Raw genomic sequence first — 24,946 nt, 5'->3', positions numbered from 1 at the left:
GTGCTGTTACTGGCAGGTTACACAGCAAAAAAACCAGTTTGGGGTAGAGATGATCTCATGTTTAAGTAAACTTGGCCCCACAGAAAAGTATCTACTCTTGAAAGAACTCTTGATGACATTTAGCTTTCCTTTATCAGGAGGACAGCCCTTCAATGAAGCGACACGGTGCAGGGACAGGATGATTCTCAGTACCGAAATGCACATTTCCAAAGGCAACATGTTTGCTGAAGCAGGTCCTGTAAGGGATCGGGTGGTGGGGATGTCGTGGGGAGCTCATGGAGATGGATAGATGCAAATGGAGCTCAACAAGAAGTCTCAGGCACCAGAGTCAGACTTGCAGCTTCCCAGGGCAACCGCATCTGTTCAGCCCATTGGTCACTGTCATGTGCATTTATCAGTACTTGCCTGCCCTGAACCAGGGTCCTCGAGTGCTGAGTCTTGGAATACTGCCAAGAAGAGGCTCCCCTCTCTGGAATGGTGATCCAGCCCTGCCCTGATGGGGCCCTTTAATGTGCTTGGGGGATATAACGTCACATACCCACCAACCTGTGCCCCTCAAGCAAGTGCCGTATGGCACTGTCATTGCTGCTGTGTGCCTGGATGTCTGCAGGACTTGCTGGGCCTCCAACAGCTTCCAGAGGCCTTTCTGTGTCCATTAGCTGATTTAAATCTTTCGGTGTATGCCAAGACTGCAGCCTTGGCCATCTTGTTTTATTTATTATTATCAGCTCCGTTTTATAGATGAGAACACTGAGGCTCAGGGAGATCAGGACATTCCCCAAGGCGACACAGTTAGTAAGCGGCAATGCTGGGACTTAAACCTGAGACTTCCATATTAGTTTGCTATGGCTGCCATAACAAAGTACCACAGACTGAATAACTTAGCGGAAATTTATTTCTCCCAGGCTGGAAGTCCCGGTTTAAGGTACTGGCAGGACGGGTTTCTTCTGGGGCCTCTCTCTGCCGCTGGGAAGTGGGTCTTCTCCTGGTGTCTTTACATGGCCCCCTCTATGCATTTGTGTGTCCTAATCAACTCTTCTTAAAGGGACACCAGTCCTATCAGATTAAGTCTACCTACATGATCTCATTTTACTTTTTCACCTCTTTAAAGGCCTTATCTCCAAACACAGCCACAATCTAAGGTATTGGGGATTAGGGCTTTAACATACGAATCTGGAGGGGACACAATTCACTACATCCTCTGACTCAACAACTTTAGCTTCCCTTCATCTAACCAATATGAACAAAGCCTTCTAAGAGCCAAGGGCTGTACTTAGTACTTCTGTAAATGCTTTCTCATATGATTCTCAAAACAGTCCTGGGTAATCCCATGGGGGAATGAGGAAACTACCTTTTGGGCAGTTTAAGTATTCTGCCCAGGAAGACATAATAAAGATGAGGTAGAGCCAGGACTTGGCCACAGTTCTTGGAGTCCAAGCTCAGCACTGTCTCCAATATACAGCTTTGCTTCCCATGTGAAATTGCAGCTTGCAGCAATGGGACAGGGAGACCTGACAGTGGCAACAGCCAGCAAGGTGGGATCTGGTAGAATCTCCTTCTTCAGAGAGATCATAAATCTCATGGACAATGGCAGAATCTCTTACTGTGATGATTAAGTGAGTTAATAGGTGTAAAGTGTGTAGAATAGCGTTGGGTTTATAACAAAGGCTAAATAAGGGCCTTGTTACCCTTGGTTATTGTTGCCACTGCTGCTGTGCTGTACTGTGGTGGTTGTTTTTGTTATTATTATTATTGACTTCTGGACAAAGAGAGTAGCTTGAAGAGCCACAACTACTTTTCTCTCCTTCCCAAAATTACACAAAAAGATCTAAATACACAAAGATGGGGAGAAGGAGAGAGGAAACAATAGCAACACAATTTTGGAAGCTGGAAAGCCAAAGGATGAGTGATTAATAACTTAAAAGAGCGGAGAAAGTTCAGTTGGTTGAGCACCTAACTCTGGATTTCGGCTCAGGTCATGATCTCAGGGTCGTGAAATCAAGACCCACATCGGGCTCCACACTCAGTGGGGAGTTGGCTTGAAATTCTTTCCCTCTCCCTCTGCTCCTCCCCCTGCTCCTGCACACACACTCTCTAAGAAAATGAATAAACAAAATCTAAAAAAAAAAAAAAAATAGACTTGAGAAAGCACTGAATCAAGGACCCCCAATGGGGAAAGTCAAGAATGGTTACATTTATGCTACAGAATCTCCCAACTTCTGTCCCAACAAAACCGCAGGAATTTGCAGTAACAGTTACTTCTGGAGATGAAGGTGGGGAGAGAGAAAAATGGTTGGATGAAAAGCAATTATAAACTCAGATTCTCTTCTTTACTCTGCACAGTCCCTTCTCGGTCCCCACAGGTTTATTCTCTGGTGAAGAAAAACAGTGGGTCTCTGGACACAGGGTGGGATGGGGGCAGAGGGCAGGCACCAGGGTACAAAGCTGGAAATGGAGTTCTCTGGACAATGTCTCCTAGGAGCGGGGCCCTCCAGGCCTGCCTCCTCATGTAGCTACTACAGTACTGGATGCTAAGTCCTTTACCTTTGGGCAGGATGATGGAAGAGTCTTCCAAGGGTAATCTGAACACTCTAAGAGGAAAGTTCTAAAAGTATTGACAGTCAGGAATTTCCCAACTATGTGGCTAGCCATATTAGCCTACAATGAAGGCCAAGCTGACCAATCCGATACTCAAATGACAGCTCCAGAAAGAGAGAACAGAAAGAATCCTTAAAGAAAAATATATTTTCTAGAACTGAAGGACAGGTTTTTCTAAATTGAAAAAGTCTATCTGGAGCCCAGTGAAATGGATGAAAAATGGCCTACAGCACATCATTAGTAAGTAATGACCAAGCTTCCAGGAAAAAAGAGAGAGATCTGTACAATGGGATCCAGAATTGAAATAGCTTCAGACTTCTTAACAGCAACACTGGAAGTTAGAAGGCAATGGAACAATTTTGAGTGAGAATGGATTTCAATCTGGAATTCTACACCCAGCCAAAGTCTTTATCAAATTTGAGAGAGACATAAAGATGGTTTTGCATATAAAAGGAAAGGCTAAAAATGTAATGCCCATCCTTCTCAAAGAACTGCTGGGGCTGCTTCACTACATCAAGGGAATATATTGAGACAGAGATGTGGGATACAAAACACAGGAGCTTTCAGAGAAGAAAGAGGTCAAAGGAAGCATGAGGACGGCAGTATGGGGACAGTCAGGCAGCAGCCATGGGGGAACTGTTTAGAGCAGAGTGGGCTAGAGGGCTCCAGGAGAGAGCTTCCCACGAACATGAAGTTGACAGAGTATCCATTGCACAGAAACATCCTGCGGGGAGACGTGGACAATTTGTAGAGTTTGTGCTGAACTAATAACTACATAGAAAGCAAAGAGATCATTATCATCTCCAGGGAAAACAAAGAAAAGGTATAGAATAAGTAATTATAGCTTACCACATGGCTTTGTTCCAAATAGTATTTCTTTCTTTTTTTTTTTAAACGATTCTATTTATTTACATGTGTGAGAGAGAGAGAGCACACATGGGGGGGGGGAGGTGGGCAGTGGGAGAGAGAGAAGCAGACTCCCTGAGGAGCAGGGAGCCTGACACAGGGCTTGATCCCAGGACCCTGAGATCATGACCTGTGCTGAAGGCAGAGGCTTAACTGGCTGAGCCACCCAGGTGCCCCCAAACAGTACTTCACAGTCATAATAATGCATATGATGTATATTCATTTAACCACAATTATAGAAAACTCTACTGAGAGGAAGGGAAGATGGGATGTTGGGAAGGGAGTATGGATGTCATAGGGCAGTGGGAGTAGGAGTAGAGAAGTAAACTCTCACTTCCACAGCGGACAGTCACTACATAATACCTAAAATAGAGTTTTACAAAAGTAACAATAACAGCATGTTAGTCAGAAATACAGAGATCTGTTCCAAAAGCCTCAGCGGAAAAAACTGAAAATGGTTGTCTCTGTGGAAGAGGAAACTGGGTGGAAATGAGAAGGAGGGCAGAAAACAGCTTTTTATTGTTTAAGTTCCTTGTAGAATGGTTCGATTCTTTAACTCTATGTATATCTTTGATTAAAATAACATCTACACTTTATAGTACTTCGCTGGGTAAACCTGGGTGAGTTCCTGTCCAGTTTTGGTTTCAAGTTCCACATCTAGAAAATGGAGTTGGTTTAGATCACTCTGAGACCTCCTTGATCTAACGATGGAGACTCCCGACACCCTCCTATTACACACTCAGTCCTTACATCTTCAGAAATGTTATATCACAATATCATTTTCTAGAATGGCTGGAGGGCTGCTGACAGTGGAAGGTAATGCTCTGTGGGGGGGAGAAGATCCCAGAACGTCCTGAGTGATCTTCCTGAAGGCAAGTCATAGAAGAATGGGAAGGAAGAAATCATCCTATTTCCTCCTCCTCTTCCTCTGCTTTTATTAGCTTTAGATAAATTGAGAAGGTAGGGAAAGAAGACAGGAATCTAAATATTAGACCTTCCCCTTGTTAGCAAAGGCTTTAAGTAGAGCTCTTCCCCAAGTCAGGAAATGCTGAATTGTGTCAGTGGCAGGAGGGCGATCCCAGGGATCGAGGCAGGCTGTCGTTCCACAAGCTAAGCACACACGTTCCCTCTTTGACTAGCAGGAAGATAAAGCTACAGTTTGTATCACAACTCCATGCACATTGTCCAGGGAGGTCGGGCTTGCAGAGCATGGCTACGGACCTCAGCAACCCCTTCTTGGCTTTGTCTTCCCGTCCCGTGAGGACAGGCATTGAAGATCCAGCTCCATTAGATCCTCGGAGGTATTGCCTGAATCTGTTTCAGGCTCTTCATTCCTACCGACTTTTTAGAAACATGATTATCAACAAGGCAAGCCTTTCCTAAGCACCTCTTGAGTACGGAGTGATTTAGCGTGGACCAGAGGAGAGACCCCTCTCTCCTTGGGGCTCTCCACTACCCCCAGTTTGGGCAACCAGGCACATGACAGGTCCCCAGGGCAGGATGGCTATTGGGCAGTGGCAGTGACAGCTCACTGAAGACGGAAAGTTCTGAAAAATGAAGGGAGAAGTCATAACTTCCCCTGTGCTAGATAAAGACCAAATTTTAATGCTCCACATGAGATGTTACTCATGAATGAGCCTTCCCAGGAGGAAAATGCCTTGTCATTCCCCACTGGCTTTCTGATCCTCCACCTCGGCCTCCTGTCTGACTTGGAGCCATCACGCTCCGTCCCGGATGCAGGAGACACGCAGGCATTTTCTGAGCTCCAGGTCAATGCAAGCCAGTCACAAAGAGGTTCAGGAACCTGCTCAAGAAGAGTTCTCAGAGGAGTCTCCAGAAAACGATCCACTGTTCTACTGTGGGTGGTTCTAAGGTTGGTGAAGGGAAAGCTGACTTTTTACTTTTCTCTGTTGCTTACATTTTTATTTTTCTTAGGACTACCACTTTTATCATTAAAAAAAAAAGGGGGGGATTAAATTTTCTAAGAAGGAAGAAAGGAATTCATTCTTCTGACGTGATTCTAGGAATCCGTTTTGGAGCTTGGGCTAGATAAAAGATCTCCAACGTTCTTTCAATCCGTCTTAATAGAAATCAAGATACAAGATAGTTAATCTTTACTAAGGGCCTACTGTGTGGCACACACTATTAAAATTATTTGGAACTATTAAATCACGAAATCTCCATAAGTCATGAGATAGGTATGTACAACTATCATTCCCATTTTACAGGTGAGGACACTGAGGCATGGAGTGTTAAGATGCTTGGCCAATGTGGCCGAGGGCACGTTCTTCACTACCCTCCGTCACAGGGGTCCTGACTTCTGAACTCTGAAAGAATACAGAGATACATTCCTGACTGCCAAACCTTTGCTTATCTTCCTCAGGGCCCCCGGCTGTCCTTTCTGTCTGAGGCGGATCACACCATCTCTCTCGTGTTGCACAGACAGAGGGGCGCTCTCAGAGAGTCAGCTGCTCCGACTGAGCAGCTCAGATGAAAATGGGCAGGCAGTGACCCTGATGGAGATAAAGAGAGAGTTCTTTGAACCCACTCTTAAGGAAGGCCTACCCCTCAATACCTCTACCCCTCACTATGTGTGGGGGCGGGGTGGGATGGTAAAGGAGGGAAAAGTTGTTTTTTTTTTTTTTTTTTTTTAAATTTAAGGCATGGCTGGACACAGCGCCAGCTTCTGCCGTAGCACAGAGAGGATTCCAGGAACACGGGGTAGGAGACAGAGAGACGGTACCCTGCGACAGTACACCTGCCTGGTGCTGGAACCTGACTCAGATGAGGACCAGAAGAAAGGGGGGCATAGCTGTCAGTGTGGGCTCTCCTTAAAGTTTGAGCCGCCAGACACAGAAATGACTGCTTTCCTCCATTCTTTTTTTTTTTTTTTTTTTTTTTGCTTTCCTCCATTCTTGAACCCTGGCCAATTAGCTGTTAATTAGTGTGTGTATAAATTCCAGCAGGAAGGCCGAAAATTCCTTCTCCACTCCAGCAATCAGCTTCCTCCTCCAAAACCTGGCCTTGCCAGTCTCCCAAATAAACCCCTGTATTGCACAGAACATGGTCTCTGCCGGGGCTTCAGAACAGCCAGGGGCAAAGAGGTGGAGACACACTCACAGCTCCCCACCACCAACCAGCTGCAGACATATTGCCTTCTACCCTCTTCCGTGGCAGCCTAACACAGAGCAACATGGGAAACAGAGATCCCAGCATCCTCATTAACCCATCAAATGAGAGTTGTGAAGGATTTGGGGGCCTTTTAGGGTCAAGGAGTTAGGAATGTTTCCAATACAGACTTTTAAGAAGTACACACCAATGGGAGGGAGCAACCACTTGCTCGGGATTTCTAGGGACGGGGTACAAAGGCTCTGAGAAATGAAAAAGAATGGCATCAGGGACAGAATGGCATGGTTCCACTGGGCTGGAAGGCTCTGGAGCATCAGAGACTAGAAGAACAAGTATTTAGTGAACACCTACTATAAGCAGGCTGTTTTTCTAGGCCCCCCAGGTAAGCACTCTGGTGTGGAGTTCTCAATCACAGAACAGGGATCTTAAGTAAAAACATAAGTTTTGCAAAGAGAATCTGCTAATGGCTGTTCCAGAGGGAAGGCAGGATCCCCAGGACAAGCTGGGTGGTCAGGGAGAGCCTCACATGAGCAGGCAGGGCTTGACACAGTCCCCAGAGGCAGAATAGAATTTTTCTTCATCTCTGGCCCCAAAGTCACCTGAGGAACACTTTAAAAAATATATATAGATTCCTGTATCCCACTCCAGACCTATTGAATCAAAAACTCTAGAATGTTACCCTGGATAACATTTTTTTTTTTCACACAAAAAGATATAATTATGGTAACCTTCAAACACATACAACAGTAGATAGGACGCGACCCCCCCTCACCACATGTGCACATCACGCAGCCTCAGCAATCAGAAACTCAGGGTTGTTTTTTTTCTCACCAATATCCTTATCGATTTCCCCTCCTCCAGTATTATGGAATCTCCATACCCTTTAAACCAGGGACTCTGAGGCAGTCAGAACATGGGCGTGAACTGGAAACCACTCATTGATCAAGACCCAGATTGGGAGCAAGGGATTTCTAGGGACAGAGGTACAAAGGCTCCGAGAAATGAAAAAGAATGGCATCAGGGACGGAATGGCAAATAATCTGGAGCACCTAGAGGGTGGGATACATGGTTGGCGGGGACAGTGATAAAGGTCACACGATCACTGGGGGCCACCAGGGCCCCATTGTCACAGACTGTGTCTTTGTGAGAGACACAATAAGCCACCTCCTCTGGGTAGGAAAAGCACCCCTTTCCGGGCTGAAGTCAGCCACAGCAGCAGAGCTGGCTGAGACGCCATCCACTGCTCATGGCCTGCTGTCCTCCGCTCCTGCGCTGTGTGAAGACCACACAGCTGTGCATGGCAGGTCCGGGGCACAAAGGAGTCGGAAGGAGGCTAAAAAGGGACGTGTGTGACCATTGTGTGATTTGAAAGAACACCGGGCTGTTGTGCAAGGGGAAGGATGGAGAGGAGGGCAGGGAACTGAGAGACAGTAAGGGACTTGAGTCTGTGAACGACTGTAAGCTCATCTGGGAAGGAGGCAGCAGGCCCCTGAGAGTCCTTCCTGAGAGAGAGTTTGGGGGGAGAGAGCTTGTTTGGGTTCTGGGGATAACTGGGGGCTGGATGTAGTAACGCAGGGTTGCTGGCACATAGGAGCATGCATGTACTGGAATTGCTCAGGCAGTATATTTAGGGTAGGGGGAAGGAGGGATGAAGGCCCTGGGGAAAAGCAGCATTGAGGGAATAGAGGTTGGAGGGGAGCAGCAGCCAGGCCAGGGGACACAGAGACTGAGGAGTAATGTACAGGATGGTGGGAAGGAGTGTTGAGGGGAGGTGGGGAGGGGAAGTGTGGCTCCTCGAAGCCAAGAGAACTTGGTGTCGACAGGTGTGATGAGAGGGAAGCAGAAAGGGGACAGGCAGACCTGTAAGGGAGAGGTGAGTTTTAGAGTCTCTGGGATGACACCTCAGAGTTTGGACTTAGACTTGGAAAGACAGGGTGACAGGTGTCATGGTGTACAGCGTGAGCTTGCTGATCAGTCCCTTAGTCTTCCTCAGTCTGCCACTGACGGAGGCGGCCTTGGACAAGCTACTTCAGGGAAGCTCAGAACCCCTGCTGGGAAACTGGATGACTGCACCCACTGTAAAAGGGACGGAATGATGATGATGTTGCAAAGGATGGAGGTCCTTCTTCCTGTCATGGGCACCGGATGGCGCACGGCCTTGCAGTGAGCTCTTCCCACACACAACTCCTGTATCTTGAATGGGCTTATGAGCTGCTGTGGGGCAGAGATTAGGGATTTAAGCCAACTGGAATCAAGAGTCACTTGTTGACTTTGTACCATGTGGAAAACAAGAAGAGCGCGTAAAATAAGATGACTGAGGGGTTTAACCAAAAATGCGGTCCTTAAGGGAGTCTGCAACTCAGTGAAGGACCCACAGCAATGCCTAACGCTAACATGCTAACACGATGAGGACAGTGGTAGGCGTAGCAACGGCAGTCTCAAATCCCATTCATTCCCGAATTGCGCATGGAAGCGTGGGTGGTGGAGAAACTTGCTCTGGCTGGCGGGACCAAGCTTTGTGCAGGCAGGCAGTAATGCATGAGGCCTCTGGGCCATTCAGAGGACGGCTCGGAGGGCATAAGCACAGGCAAGGTGAGGTGGGAACTGGCAGGTGGGTCTGAGAAAAGCTGAGAATGAGAACCTTGGCAGATTCAAAACAAGGTGCTGTGGGGAGTAGGGAGAGAAAGGTGCACCCGGATGTAGCAGACACAACCCAAGCGGAGCCCCAGTGAGTCGCATTCCTGTGTAATCCCATAATCCCTCCCTGAGGAGGGGGGGAGCTGGGACTTCCTCTAACCAGAACAACTTGGAAAAGGCGATATCTATGGAGATAACTTGAGGTTATAGGCAAAGGAATTGTGAGGATATAATGAAGGTCCCTAATCATTTGAGCTAAACAAAAGGGAAAGAAACCATCTCAGGTTGGCATAATTGAATCAGCTGATCCTGTTGAAAAGGGATCCAAGCCTTCCCTGGAGTCAGAGACTCCAAGCGGGAAAGGCTGTTCCCTCTGGCTGGCCTTAAAGAAGCGAGCCACGTGCTGCAAAGAGCAGAGTCCTTCCTACTGGCACGTGAGTGTGGAAGAGGACCCCAAACTTCACAGAAGCATGCCGCCTGACACTGTTATCACGGCAGCGAGACCCCAAGCTGAGGGCCAGTGCCCACAGTGCCTGAACTCGGGGACCACAGAAATGGGGGCTAATAAATGGGTGCTGCCTGAGGCCTGTAAATCTGTGGTCTTTTGTTACGCAGCAATAGGAAGCCAACAGAGGGACGCAGGATGTGGGTAGCCATGCCAGGCTGGCTGAAAGGTCTGGATTTTATTATGCAGGCCACAGGGAGGCACTGATTACTTCTGAGCAGAGAAGACACACATTGGAGGAAACTAAGAGTCATCAGTAAAAAGGAAGCCTGGGGTGAGTGTTGGTCAGAGCCCCTCAACGAGCCTTTAGTCAGAGCATTGCTCCCAGGAGAGGGTCAGGAAGGTTCTAGTGACCAAGTTCTGGGTTGAAACCAGCCAGCTATTCTACCCAATTGAAAAAAGGTTGGGGGTGGGGGAAGGGAGCAAAAACCAAGTCAAGAAATTGACAGTCATTGAGAAAACCTTAAGGAACTTTAGCGTCCTTGTTGCTAACTATAAATATTTACTCCTCCCAGAATTCCTGACCTAATAGAAGAGCCTGCGTAAATAGCCCCACTCCCTTACTGGAAAATAAGCATGTGAGTGTGTGTGTGTGTGTGTGTGTGTGCTGTGTTTTCTTGGAAGGGGGACAGGGCGGCAGTGAGGGACTGGTTGATGTGCAGGAACTTCCTGTTGGATATTGTCTAGCTCCCTTCCCTCCCCTCCCCCAGCTCCTCCTCCTTGAATCAGAAACCCAGATACCCCTGAGCAACTCCTCTGATTCTATCTGCTGGAGACAACTAAGCCAAACAAACTCAGGAAGTGGCAAGAGGTTGGGAAGGGGAGGAAGTTCATGGCACAGAAGGAAAAAGTAAAGAGAATGCCCTGATGTTGAAGGAAGAGGGTGGGGAGAGAGAGAAATGAAGGTTATTCCAAGGTCACTCAGCGCCAAGCCTTTAAAATGTTGTGCTTGGGCTTTCGATCCAAACTGGCACAAACAGTGGGTCAGATCTCCTGAGGCTATTCAAATATTAACATTCACAGTGATAAACAGCCCCCCAAAAGTCCTCTGCAAGCAAATTAGAACAAACAACTAATCTAAAGCGGGTTGCTAAGAGACCGGTTGGGCAGGGGCCAAAGTCAGTTCCAGTGTCTGGAGAATTCTTATTTTTTCGCTGTCCGGGGAGGCAGGAGACGGGAAGAGCTACCTGTAGATGACTCCATGTTGGTGGAGGAACATGAGGGCTGACGTGACCTCTGCAGCATAGAACCGGGAACGAGGCTCATCGAATTTTCGGGAGCGCTGAATCTGGAACATGAGGTCGCCACCATTTACATACTCCATGACGAAGAAGAGGCGGTCCTGAAAGGAGAGCAGAAGATGCCAGTTAGGTAATTCCACTGCTGCTGCCCACACAGGCCGGAGAGTGTCTCCTGAGCCCAGACTCAAGGGGGAAGAAGGTGCAGCGATGGCTGAATCCTGATAGCACGCAATCCAGACAGAAGTTAGAAGACAGATAATCCAGACAGCACACAGATTAGGGTAGGAGGCATGATTTTAAATCTCTTTCTCTGTTTTACTTTTAAGAACATCAGCTTAGTTTAGCAGAGGAAGCCCTAAACGGACAGAAAGGAGACCTGGGTCTTTGATTTCTGTGACAACCCTGAAGTGTGTCCTTGGACAAGTCTCTGTCCCTCTGGAGGCTCCAGTTACCTTTATATGTGAGGTAGGTTGGATAATGGCTCTCCACAGGACATCCGTGTCCTAATCCCTTCACGTGCGAGTGTTAACCTGAGACAGCAAAAAAGGACTTTGCAGGTGTGATTACAACAGGGATCCTGAGAAGAGAAGTTATTCTGGATCACCCAGGTGGGTCCTCAGTGCAATCACAGGTGTCCTTATAAGAGAAAGGCAGGGGGGAGATTTGAGAAGCAGGAAGAAGACAACGTGGCCACAGAGGCGGCGATTGTGTTGTGGCCACAGGCCAATGAACATGGTGGCTACTGGAAGCTGGAAGAGGCAAGGAGGGACTCTCCCCCGAGGGCCTGCAGAGAGAGCAGGCCCTTGATTTCAGCCCAGTGACACTGGTTCCAGACTTCTGGTCTCTCGAACCATGAGAGAATAGATTCAGATTGTTTGAAGCCCCCAGTTGGCAGTAATGTGTGAAGACAGCCCTGGGAAACGACTTCACGGTCCCATGGGCTTTTGAGGCTGCGAGTGCCCCTTCTGCGGGCCACTCTTCACTCTGGAGGGTGTTCCTACTGGGATTCCCATCTTGCCACATTTCCTATGGCTTCTTTCCTCAAGGCGGCCTCCAAATGACCCAACCACACTCCTACGTCATCGAGGAGGGGCCTTCTGTATCTGCACTCCATGCCAGTGTGTGAAGCAGATGGGTGGAAGTTCCCTTTTGCGGTTTCTTGACTACTGTTTCCTAAGCCTGTAAGGTGTGGGGCACTGTGCTAGACGGGAGGGAAAGAACGTCAAGCCAGCACTGTCCCTGTGGAACTTAGGAGCCAGGACTGGAGATGGGGAAATGGGCAGAATGAAGAAAACAAAACAGGAGCAGAGTGTCTCAAAGATGAAAGGGCAAGAGAAAGTGGGGGAGGGGGCTCTCTAAACTGGGGTCCACAGAGGATTCTGGACAGAGCTGGGGTCTGAGACAACAAGGAGGCGGGGGAGCAGGGGTGGAAACAAATCCCAGGATTTGGGGACAGGGTGAGAATGCCAAGGGCGGGGGTTGAGTGGGCCAGTGAGGGAGGAAAGTTCATGGAGCAGAGGGAAAACAGTGAAGCTGGGGAGGCCAGAGAGGCGAGCACATTCTCAACACATAGACAGAGTCCAGTGAAGCGGGCAGGAGGAGGTGATCATGAGCCTGCTTCAGTCATGAAGCAGCTGTGACAGCATATTTAATTCATTGTTGACATCGCTTTGAAAGTAAGTCCACTGTTAAGAATTGTTATGAATTCAGACTACCTTCTGCCCCAGTCGTCTCCAGATTCATTCAGGCTATACCAGTACCCACAAAGGGCCTACGGTCTAGGCTTTCTTCCATTTGTCTTCCTTCCCCTTCAAGGCCTGCCCCATTTTCTCCCCAGAGTATGATTCTGGACCTGAAAGTATACAGGCTGCCTTGCCCACCATTCCCTCCCTCACCCATTCCCCACGCAAATCCTCATCACAACACCCGAATGCTCAGGCCGACCCCAGCCCCACGAGGCCAGAATTCCCGAGGGTGGGCCTCAGGCCTCGGGGGTGTGCAAAGCTCCCCGTGGGCATGCCGTGTGCAGCCCGGGTTCAGCACCCCTCTTCCATCTCGTTCTGCTGAGCTATTTGGTGTTTGAGAGATACATGGACTCTAAGTCACTCAGATTTTCCTTCTTCTGTTTGCAAGGATCCCCTGAGCACACAGGTTCTCAAGCTTGTGCCCTGGAATCCCACGAAGACTGGTGAGCACACGGATCCTGCGCCGCACCGCTGAGTTTTCGATTCGGAAAACCTAGGGTGGTGAGTCTGAGAAGCAGCCTCTCCCACACGTTCCCAGGTGACGTCAGACCCCTCGCTGAGAACAGCGGGGTCCCAGGGCGCTGGGGGCGCAGGTGCAGCTGCCTCCTGCATGGAGCACTGTCCTGAGCTCCTGAACCACAGCACCAAGAACAAGCCCTGGGACGCCCTCCCGTGGGCAGCCACCCCGTGCCTGCGGGTCGAAGCAACGATGCCGCATTTCCTTCGCAGCTTGTGGAAGAATCCAAAGCTTTTGGGAGGAGGAAACCTGTTTTCTCCACACCCCTCTCTGCTCGCTGGCTGCTTTTCATTCCACTGACCCTAGACACACAGCATTTAAGAAGAACAGGGTCTGTGGAGTGACAAGAGCTCCTACCGAAATCTGTCACTTGCAGGCTATGTGAGCTCAGGCACATGACCTGCTCCCTGTGTTCGGTTTGATAGAGGACCTGCCTTACAGATGTCTTACGGGCATGAGCTCAAATGTTAAAGTGCCTGGCTCACAACGGGTGCTCCCCGAAGGTGGTCTCATCCTGTCATCACCGATGGCAGGAGAACTACCATCACCAAGTCTTCACTTCCTGTCCTTTTAGCACTATTTTCCCATGAGCCCTTCCTCCTCCAAATACCACTTGGCTTCCTTGGCTTTTGGGCTGGTTTCCTCCCCATGTCTCGGGCAGGTGGTCTCGCGTCCGCTGGTGCAGGCTTCTCTCCCCATCCATCAGGCACCAGAGTCCCTGGGGCCGGCCTCTGGGACCCTCCTCCTTCCCCATTGTATCCCCGCTGAGCAGTCTCCTCCACCTCACAGAGCCTAATGCACCTTGCTGGGCACATGTGACCCACGAACGTCAACCTCCACACCAGACTTCCCCTCCAAGCCGCACACTCCTTTATCCAACCGCGTTTCGGACATTTCCCTCTAGATGGTGCAAAAGCACTCAACCCAACAGGTTTGAAACTGACACGGTAATTCTTCCCCCCAACGCCTGCAGCAAACGGGTCCTCGTCCAGGGTGCCTGCGTACAAGTCAGAGACCGGACAGTGACTGCGAACACCTCTCTCTCCCTCATCCCTCACATGCGCCGCCAAGCACTGCGGCTTCTCCCTTCCATGCTTTTGTACCATTTTGCACCTGCTGCATTTGTCTACCTCTTTCTGTCTCTGCACGCTCAGCTCATAGCCACCATTCTGGTCCAAGCGGTTCTCACTTCCTGTCTAGACTCCTGTCAAGCGCTTTCTTCCTAATGCCCTAATTTGCTGCCCACCCCCAGCAAATGACAATCGCATCACAGGCAGTTACCCTGCTGAAATGAAAATCGGAGTGTAACCTATCCCCCTCCCTTCTCTCTTTCTACTGATTATTCTTTCAAGGGCTTCCTATTTCTCTTGGAATAAAGAGAAAACTCCTAAATATGGCTGATGGCCTCTTATGATCCACCCCACCTACCTTCTTCTGAGCCCCCTCCCTTCCAGCCATCCCTGGCTCCCTCTGTCCCAACAGCAAATTCCCTCTTGCCATGAGGCCTTTCCTCCTGTTGTTCCCTCTGCTTGGAATGTTTCCCAGCTCCCTTCCCATGGTTAATCCCTCCTCATCCTGGAGATTCCAGTATAGCCCAGATTTTTTCTTTTTCTTTTCTTTTTTTTTTTTTTTTAAGAAGCTGTCCCTAACTTCTCTGACAAAGTCAAATCTCCCTATTATATGCTATGTTCTCCCCTGTAGCATTCAGGAGGTCTGATTTGTGTAACTGACTCGTGTCTTTCTCCCCAGCTGTCTGTTTCATGAGGGCAGGAACTGTTAGAAGTTCTGCCCTATGAGTCTGTCAGGGAACTAGCCTGACCCCAAAAGAAAAGCTGCTATAATCCTCTTTAAAAAACAATCATCACGTGGATGGAAGAATGAAAAAAGGTTAGGGGGCTGCGTGGGAGAAAGGGAACCAGAGGGAACTCTGATTTCTGCCACCGCAAATTCTTACTGCTGAAGGAGCCAGAGACAAGTCAGCCTGCTACAGAGAGCCTCTGCCTGGGGAATCTGAAGATGAGCGCCCGTTCTGGCCTCTCTGCCTGGATCGGCACCCTGTATTCAGTTACAGCAGTTCTTTTGTTCCATGGGTGTCTTCGCTTCCCAGTGAGATGATCCATTCCTTGAGGAATATGGTTTCTTCCCAGCAACCCCCGCCCCCACCCCCACTACCACTAGCAGGGAACTCCCTAACTAAGGAGACACTTGATAAAAATCTGCTCGTCTAACATTCGCTCTGTGTGAGCATCTTGGGGAAGGGGGGGGAATTCTTGTCGAGTTCATTTCTTACTGGATCTCCAGCAACCAGAGCTGAGCCTGGCGCACAGTGGGTTACCAGTGTGCCCCTGTCCAATGTGTGAGTTCTTGGACATGCACCACGCATGAAGCTGTAGTTGCTGGAAATAGTGAACCAGGGCTGGTTTCCCTGTGTTATTCCTTTTGTTAACCTCACTTGGAGTTATTCTAACATTAGCTCATTTTGAACTTCCATTGAAACCTACTTTCTACTCAATATACCTCGGTGTGCACAGCCCCAAAGTAGAATCAACCTTTTTTAAACTGGGTGGGGGGGACCAAAGTTTAAAGCCAGATCGGTTTTTCACTCCCCCTCCCTCCATTCAGGGAGTTTGGATCCCTTCTGACCTCCACACCTAACACATCTGAGAAGCATGTTTTGATGCAGAGTGAGAACCTCAAGTCATTCTGGGAACTGCTTAATTACATAAACTGAAATCAAAAGAAAGCTGGCAGAACCAGCAGCTACTCATTAATCCCCTCTTGGCATCAGCAGAAAACAAAACAAAACACAAACCCAACTTCCTGGTAAAGTAAGCAAATATGTTTTCTGAGGTAACCAAAGAGTTTAAAAGCCTTATTCCACCTCCTCCTCCCTTAATCTCACCTGAATGTCTAAAAAGTTACGGTCTTGAGCTAGTAAGTAAAATAATGAAATTAGGAAAGGGATTATATGTCATGGTCATTTAGGGTAAGAATAGTTAATCATGACCTACAAGCCGGAAGGGCCACACCATGTATTTGAAATTCCCACTGGGCTCTGTTTTCCCAGAGCGCTAACCTTTCCTGCCTTTGAAGGGAGCACTGTTCCCTTCATCTTTCATCTTTCAAGGTGTGATGGATAGCCAGAGGCTTCCTCTCGGCAGTACGACATGTCCTGCCAATTGGATTTGTTTGGACGCACATTCTCTATCATTTTCTAGCTGTTTATATGTGCAAAGATTCTATCGCTTTTGAGTCCATTTCTCATGAGTGCCCAACAAAAGATTGGACTTGGAACGGCCCACCTCTGATGTGCCAGGGACGGGATGAACATCTTCTCCAGTGCGTCATCTAAGGGAATCGTGGGTCCTCACTTCACCCTCTATGACATCTCCTTGCTCTTCTCCGCATCCACATCATTTAATCTATCAGTTCAACAGGTCTTTCCTTGGTGCCCAGCCCTAGGGTGGGTCCCTGGGGGTTATGAAAGATGACGGGAGCCATGGCTTTGGTTTCTAAGAAGTAGGAATTGAACATGGGAAGCCACAAAAAAGCAACATAAAACGTTCTGAGGTTAGGGGCACCTGGGTGGCTCGGTGGGTGAAAGCCTCTGCTTTCGGCTCTGGTCATGATCCCAGGGTTCTGGGATTGAGCCCCGCATAAGGTTCTCTGCTCAGTGGGGAGCCTGCTCCCCCTTCTCTCTCTCTCTGCCTGCCTCTCTGCCTAATTGTGATCTCTGTCTGTCCAATAAATAATAAAATCTTAAAAAAAAAAAAACCGTTCTGAGGTTATGTGCAAAACCCTCCTCTATCGAATCAGACTGTGAAACCTGGGAGTCTGGGTCATTACTTTCTGGGCCGCCAATAGAGAGTAACTGTCTGTCATCCAGGCCTTAGCACTTACAGAAGACCGTGATAGGAAACCATCATGTGAAAACCCTTTCTGTATTTCATTTTCTGTAATAGAACTGGTCCTGGTGGAATTGGCTATTGCTGTATACAGATCTGGTTGACACCAATCTGAATTAGGGTCAGGAGGTGGGTGCGAGAGAAGGGAAAGTCCTGGCAAGTTGCAGGACCAGCCCTCAGGGAAGAGGTAAGGGGAAAGGGACACTGCGGGGATGGGGAGGGTGGGAGTGAGGTGAAAAAAACTCGCTACCTGGAAAACAGCTCATAAATTCTGGATGCAGGTAGGAAGGAGACAGATTGGTGGGGGGGGGTTGGGGGTCAGGGAGAAGGTGGTTCTAAAAACCCACATAGGAAGCAAAGAACCCCAGAAACTTTCTGAGTGGTAAAATGGCATGATTAAAGCTGACCTGAAGCAAAGCTATTCTGGAAGCAGACTTCAAGATGGAGTAGAAGAAGGCAGCCTGAAGTTCTTCCATATCTTCCCTATTTCCACCATCCTCAGCACGTCCTTATCTTTGAACCAACCAGAGGCAACCCTCCCTCCTCTCTATTACGCCTCCTTGATAGAAACAAAGACAAGATTCAACCACTCTGAGAAGCTTAACCAAAACCATTTTATTTCCCCCCAAAGAAAGCAAGCCCGCATCCCAGTAAACATCCTTCCTCTTACTGGAGACTTACCTCTCAGTTAACAGAGAAGGAGAGTCTCGTGTGGATAGTAACTGTGTTTAGGGGGATAATTTTCCTAAGCAGTAACAAAAATAATTATCAGCCAAATAATGTTGTTAAAAAAAAAACCATTTTCACACCTCGTCAGCCCTTCCTCTCATAGGCCTTTCCCTCCTTTCACCTCCTACTGTTCAGAGGCCTCACTCCAGTGCCATGACCTTGTGCTGTTTCCCCAAGTTCAGATTTATCTCAGCCAAATTCCTAAAGCAATAACCAATTCTACCAACACCAATGGTAACAGGGAAAATGCAGAGTGGATTTTCACAGGGCTGTGTTTTATGATGATCTCCTAGAAGCCACAGAAGGAAGAGCCTACCCTACTTTGGGAAAGAGGGGAGATGCTCATTTTCATGTGGGAAAGCCTTAACCTAATCAGAACTGGCCAAAGCAGTAAAAATCCCAGTGTCTGCTGGTTAGGAAGGTCTGAACATCATTCGTGTATATCTGATATTTGTTTCCAGTTGCTTAAAACTATGATTATTTGAGGGGCGCCTGGGTGGCTCAGTGGATTAAAGCCTCTGTCTTCGGCTCAGGTCATGATCCCAGGGTCCTGGGATCGAGCCCCACATCGGGCTCTCTGCTCAGCAGGGAGCCTGCTTTCTCCTCTCTCTGCCTGCCTCTCTGCCTACTTGTAATCTCTGTCTGTCAAATAAATAAATAAAATCTTAAAAAAAAAAAAGAACTATGATTATTTGACATACACAAGATGCCCCAGGTTTAAAGGGACCTAGAGAAGTAGCAAACTGACTCACCCAATACAGCTCGAATAAACACTTCCTGTCTCTGCTCAGAGCTGCACTCTGCTCAGAGAACTTCAAGTTCCTGCCAACCTGCCCTACACGCTGTCATCTGTGTGAAAGCTAGGGTGAGGGGAAGAGTTTGTCTTCAGCACATCAGAGAATACTTTCCTTTTATAGGGTCCTCAGCCTCTTCCGAGAAAGAAAGCTCTTTGACATGACCTGACAGTGTGCAGGGAACAGCCCCCAAATAGGTTACGTGTCAATGATGTTACTGCCGGACTGACCTCCTGCCCCAAACAAGGGCAGTGTCTCAAGCCAAGTGGGAGTAACAGCTTATCGTTAGTTCTCGTTTTGAAAATGACAGAATCAAGAGGGTTTTGATGGGGAACACGGCCAGTGAAAAGGACAGTGATGGGGCGAGCCTGAGGCTCTTTCAGTCTATCACATCCTCAGAGGGTCAATGTTCGTACCTCAGCGTCACTTCACAGTACCTGGCTTTCTCCTGGTTTCTCCCACCAGCTGCTTTCTCCATCAAGTGCCCTCTTGGGATGTGGCATTGGGCTGTCATCCTCTGTCCCCGGCTGGTGACCTGGCCTCCAGGAGAGCAGCAGGCATCAGGGACCTTGACGCCACTCACTCATCTGCCTGATTTAGCAGCCTGGTCACCCAACAGAGGTTCCAGGCTCTTCACGGTGCCCATTGCCTACCCAGAATCTGGTCAAGATGGCGACACAGGCCAAATCTGTCTTTGATGATACTAAGAGATAATCTAAATCAGATTACATCGCCTCCTCATTGGAGCCTACTGTCATCAGTAGTCAGCTGCTTGAAGCCAATGTTAAGGACCTATGGAATGTTCCTTCTAAGTGTTTTCAAGCATAGGAATAAAAGTATTCTTATCCTAATTCCATTTCCCCAACCCAGCCAAGGCCCACATCATAACCTTGTTCTTTACCAGTTTTCTTCCCCTGAGCTCAGGCTGGTCCTCCCAATCTAGTGCATTAACTGCATCAAACTCTGTTCCCCAGGGTGCCTGGGTGGCTCAGTGGGTTAAAGCCCCTGCCTTCGGCTCGGGTCATGATCCCAGGGTTCTGGGATCGAGCCCTGTGTCGGGCTCTCTGCTCGGCGGGGAGCCTGCTTCCTCCTCTCTCTCTGCCTGCCTCTCTGCCTACTTGTGATCTCTGTCAAATAAGAAAATAAAATCTTTAAAAAAAAAAAAAAAAAACTCTGTTCCCCACACATAAGCCCTCCTGTGTCTCCAATAGGTTGTAAGCGCCAACAGCTGGGGCTCAGGACATTCCCTTCTTGTATATCCCCCTCCTGTCTAGGCTTGGTGCATATGAAGCTCAGTAAGAAGAACGGAGTCTCTCCATGTGCAGCTCAGGTGTGAGACGGCGCCCCCACAGGACTGACACAGCCCAGGTAGCTGCTGCTCTGATTCCAGAAACTGAGCTGCCATCTTATTTCCTGTGCCCAGCACAAAAAGAAGTACCTACAGAGGTCATATTGGAGGTCTGATTTCCAGCAGGCTCACGCACCTACTACCACTGTAAATAAAAGCCTATGGTTCTGGGTGAGGTCAACCCTTGAGCCTGTTAATGCTGTTGCTATTGTGTTTTTGTTTCTTGGCTTCCTTAAGTCTATTCAGCCAGGAATCCTGCTCACCAATCAGAGGATTAGAATGTACCCCCATTAGTGGGCAAAGGACCAAGCCCACTCGGCAAAAAGCAATCAAGGAAACTTTCTTCAAACGTGTGTGTATAAAACTACTGGCCAGTTGACTGAATTGTTCACTTTACAACCAGCTATCAACATCGCTGTAGTCCCTATTTTCTTACCTTTCTTTTCTCCCCAAAGATTATGTAAAGTTCTTATAACAGTTTTAAAGATAAGCAAATACCAGGTAGCTGACTCTGAGTGGAGAAGGGACGTCATTATTTCCCTTGGATTGTGGGAAAAATACATAACTTGCTTAGCGGGAAATTCAGATTGATCACGCCAAATGTGACAAAAGAAAGTCCAACACCCCCCCCCAAAAAACACCTCCTGGCTAGGGGTACAGATCTGAGCAGATCTCAGGTAAAAGGATCCTAGAACGTAAATTCCTGAACCAATGGTCTCCAGCCTTCCTTCATCCTGGCACTCTCACGGGCAGAGCGTGCTCTCATGACAAACCATGGCTTTCCACCAGAGAAGGCATCTCCTGGAGTGACCAGGGCTGTGTCTCCTGCCCCTGGCTGTACCCCTACCATACTTAACACGAGCTGCGCTCATCCACACCGTTCCAGTCATTCCACGAGAAAGCCACTTACTGTGTCCCTGATCCTGGGCTATGATGTGTTCTTTGCAACTGTGAGGGCCCTAGGACATCAAATCAAGGGCCTGAAGTTCCCACCTGGGGTTACATCACTGTACTTCTGTCTTTTCCTTTCTATCAATCCCACTTGGCTTTTGACTTTGAGTCCCATGGTCCTGTTGGTGGATTCACACGCATGGCTGCCTTGAACCGAATCGGCCACTCCAGGACGGCGAGGAAGCGTGGTTGACATCTCCACGGTGCTAAATCCCCTTTCATGTCCTGACTCCTTCAATAAAGCCGAAACGAAAATGTGCTAATCTGGGGGAAACTGGCAACTTGGAAATAATACACTAACGTGCACACACAACTCAATCCTGCGGATTCTGAACACTCAACCGCGTTGTTTTAAATCCTAAGTGGCACGGCTGGTGGCTGCAGGCAGCCTAAGGAGGATTTCCATACCACTTCACTAATACTTTCATTTGATGGCAGGTAGAGCGTGAAAGGAGGGTTTTTGATGATTACGTTCTTTGATCTCCGTACTTCTGTCCAGGTTCGCTCAGAATGCCAGGCAGTGTGGTGAGATAGACTGATCGATATTTGGTGTAATAGCACAGGTTCCTCTCCAAGGAACTGTTTAAGCACGCCCGTGCTATGGCAAGAAGGTGCTAAATCCCGGCAGGTGTTGTTTCTGAAACCTAGGGGCACGGACTCCGACCAGCACCACGGAGTCTGCATGAAACAGGCACGGGTGCTCAAAAAGCAGAACACAAACAGCCTGTGTTTAATCTGTTCCTAAACGTTTCGTTCTTAATGACCTGGAAAGGTGGTGGCACAGACCAAGCCAGGGGAGAGTTTCAGGATGAGTTGCAGCTCTCACACGGGCAGAGGGCCAACAATTTTAATTTGGATAGGATGCTGGTTTCTTTCAAACGTAGAAATCCATTACCCGAACAGATTCAAAAAAATGACTCGGGAGCTTGAGAACCTTGAATGAAATGTGGCATGACTTGACCACAGTCAAGGTCTTTCTGTTAGTACTTGGTCAGTGGGTTATTTTTTTAATTTATTTTTACTTTTTTTTTTTTTAAATTTTATTTATTTATTTGACAGAGAGAGATGACAAGCAGGCAGAGAGGCAGGCAGAGAGAGAGAGAGCGCGAGGAGGAAGCAGGCTCCCTGCTGAGCAGAGAGTCCGATGCGGGACTCGATCCCAGAACCCTGAGATCATGACCTGAGCCAAAGGCAGCGGTTTAACCCACTGAGCCACCCAGGTGCCCCCTTATTTTTGACATTCTGGTAGCTTTCTCTGCCCGCACCCTCACTTGCATGGTATAACGTCCCAGCTCCACCTCTGGACCCAGACTGCCCACGTTCAAACTGTAGCTCAGCTGCTTCCTGGCTGTGTGAACTTAGACAAACACAGGCATTGGCTTCCCCAGCTATCGAATCTAGATTCGAAAGTAGCTACTTGACAGAAAATTAAAATAGCTTATCCTTACAGCAGGTGGTTGGTCTAGGAAAAAAAAAAAAAACTGTTAAGGAAAATATCTGTTCTCATTTTTCAACCACAGGCCTCCTTTCGTTTGGTGGCTGCATGTGGCTCAGTGATGGACACAGTTCCAATCAGTCCATCGGACTGTGTTTTAAACTATAAAGCCCCGTATAGGTATTTGCTATTGCTGTGGATTTAAGTCACTTTTTACAAAGCACACACGTTACAATAAAACCCCTACTTATAGAAATATACCATAGATGCGCACCACATCACTACCCAGACGAGACCTACCCTCAGCCTTCAGAAACCACTTCAAAGAGGAGTTCTGAGACTTCGGCTCCCACGGTTCCATGACTGGCAATCTGGAGCGGTTTCATCGCACACGTGGCGACGGGCAGGTGAGTGAGAATGAGAAGTGAGAACACTCAGGAGGCATACCTGTGGAAGACCGCTGCCCCGAGGCCCTGGTTTGCTGGCTTCCTGGACGACGTGCCACTTCCCTACTCCAGAGCCCTCAGAGGGTCTCCACAGACTTTTGAAACAAAGTCCATACTCTCTAGTGGGGGTGCTCTTCAAACTTTAGCCCACAGAGGAATCAAAGGGACACCTTTTTTAAAAAACAGATTCCTGGGCCGCATATCCCTAAATTCTGAGTCTGTGGGTGCGGGTTGGGACCCGAGAGTCCGCGTTTCTAGCAGGCCCCCCTGCTAGTCGAGGGTTTGCGCTCCGAGGACTTCGTGGTAGACCTTCCCCATCTGGTGGTAATCTAAATTTCAATCTATCTTGCTGCCTCCTAATGGAGCTGCTTTCTCTTCATCTCACAACCAGTCCTTGCTCTCAGTCACTCCTGAACCGTCCAGGCAACTCTGCTTCCCACACCTCCTCTCCACGTGCCAGACACTTCCTGCTCTCCTTCCCCTTGGCGATGCCTTTTCCAATGAAGGCAGCAATTCGAGAACTCTTGGTCTGGTGAACTCATGGCAGTCTTTAAACCTCCTAAGGGATGATTAATCACATCCTGCACATTATAACTTCTATCACTGGTATATTCTGTTAGTGCAGAAAGGGTTATTTAACTCAGTTTTGTTTTTCTAGACTACTTCAGTTGCACTTTTTCAGTCCACGAGAGCAGGACTTATCCCTTGCCTATAACAGACAATCAGTAAATCATGACAGATTAATTAGACTTATCAATCAATGCATTAGTATCATTTTTGTTCTGCTCAGCTAAGATGATCTGAATTACTTAGGTGGGTGAGTACCATGATTCCAGACAACCCAATTCAACCTTGCTTTATGGTCTTGGTTTGCAGAGTGGCTCCCAAGGCCTCTTTCTGAATCCTTCACTGGACCTAGAAGAGTGGGTATGCTTATATTAGACGGCTGATCACTGAGGAGGCTCACCCAAATAGATTACTTCTCTTCATGCTGTACAGACCAGCTAAAGTTCACACACGTTCATGACCCTTCTTTCAGGAATTCCACAGGGGAGATCTGCCCACCAATGATGTCAAGTGCAGGCAAACCACCAGAGTCTCTTATGAACAATGAAAACAAAAGACTTTTCAATTGCCTTCTGACTAATTCCTTACTTAGTGAAATAATCTGTGAACTGGTAAGGAAACACAGCTTCCAACCACAGTATTATGTAAAAAATGTGCATTCTCTTGCAATACTGACCTACAAACAATCCAATGCCAGGAAACGCTAAATAAATGCCTGGAAAAGAGGTGTATTTCCAGATTCACATGACTTTTACTGTTGTTCTACTCTACGTCAGATTCTTGGTTTGCCCCCTCAGAGGAAAACTGACTATGCTGAAGTGTGCCGGCTTCATAAGGATGGGCTCTCCCACATCTTGGGAGTCTTCAGGCTCTGCCCAGCTAATTCTACATTCCGTACCTTGATTTCACAAATGCCCACCCATTTTCGGCAGATATTTTCTGTGCATTTACCAAAACACAAAGCAGTGTGCCTCCGAAACACTCACTGCTCATTCTCCATCTCTGTTCTCGGAGACCTCCAAGATGCGTCTACCCTTGAACGTGTACTTGGTGTTTCGTCTTGTAGTGTGTGGGCCAGGACTTGATCTGCAGAGCTACTGTACGTGTAGTGGAGATGAGCAAGACCGCAAGAGGGCACGGAGCTCCCTGCCTTCAGCTGCCAGGCACCCCCTCTCGCCTCCACCTCCCAGGTACCTCTCAGAGGCCACCTCAGGCTGGTCCTCAGGGTTCTAGACCACATGTTTCAATACCATTCTTTTCCATGAGACTGAACTGTTTGAACCAAATTATCGTGATGGACAAGGCCTTGTTATATGGTGTGCCCCATCCATTTGGCATTTGTTCCAATATGATATTGTAGCATCCTGAACAGGAATACAATGAAATTTTATCTGTAAAAAGAAATGCCTTGCTTGGCCGGCTAATGGCCAATTCAAAAGCACAAAAAACATGTAACTCAAGAACACAAACTGTTAAGTACTTCGACAGCCCCG

General features: G+C 48.2%; 1 protein-coding gene across 1 annotated transcript in view; it reads right to left on the bottom strand.

Annotated features, from left to right (window-relative positions):
• PRKCE (protein kinase C epsilon) overlaps positions 1–24,946 on the bottom strand; it is a 487,391-nt gene that overhangs the window by 70,863 nt on the left and 391,582 nt on the right. Inside the window, exon 11 of the mRNA XM_044263634.1 lies at positions 10,963–11,117. Coding sequence (XP_044119569.1) covers positions 10,963–11,117 — 155 coding nt within the window. The remainder of the gene's footprint in view (positions 1–10,962; positions 11,118–24,946) is intronic.

The sequence above is a fragment of the Neovison vison genome, chromosome 8 (genome assembly GCF_020171115.1).
Source record: "Neovison vison isolate M4711 chromosome 8, ASM_NN_V1, whole genome shotgun sequence".
In the NCBI taxonomy this organism is placed as follows: domain Eukaryota; kingdom Metazoa; phylum Chordata; class Mammalia; order Carnivora; family Mustelidae; genus Neogale; species Neogale vison.
Note: the sequence above shows the minus strand (reverse complement) of the source record. Positions and strands in the feature narration are given on the sequence as shown.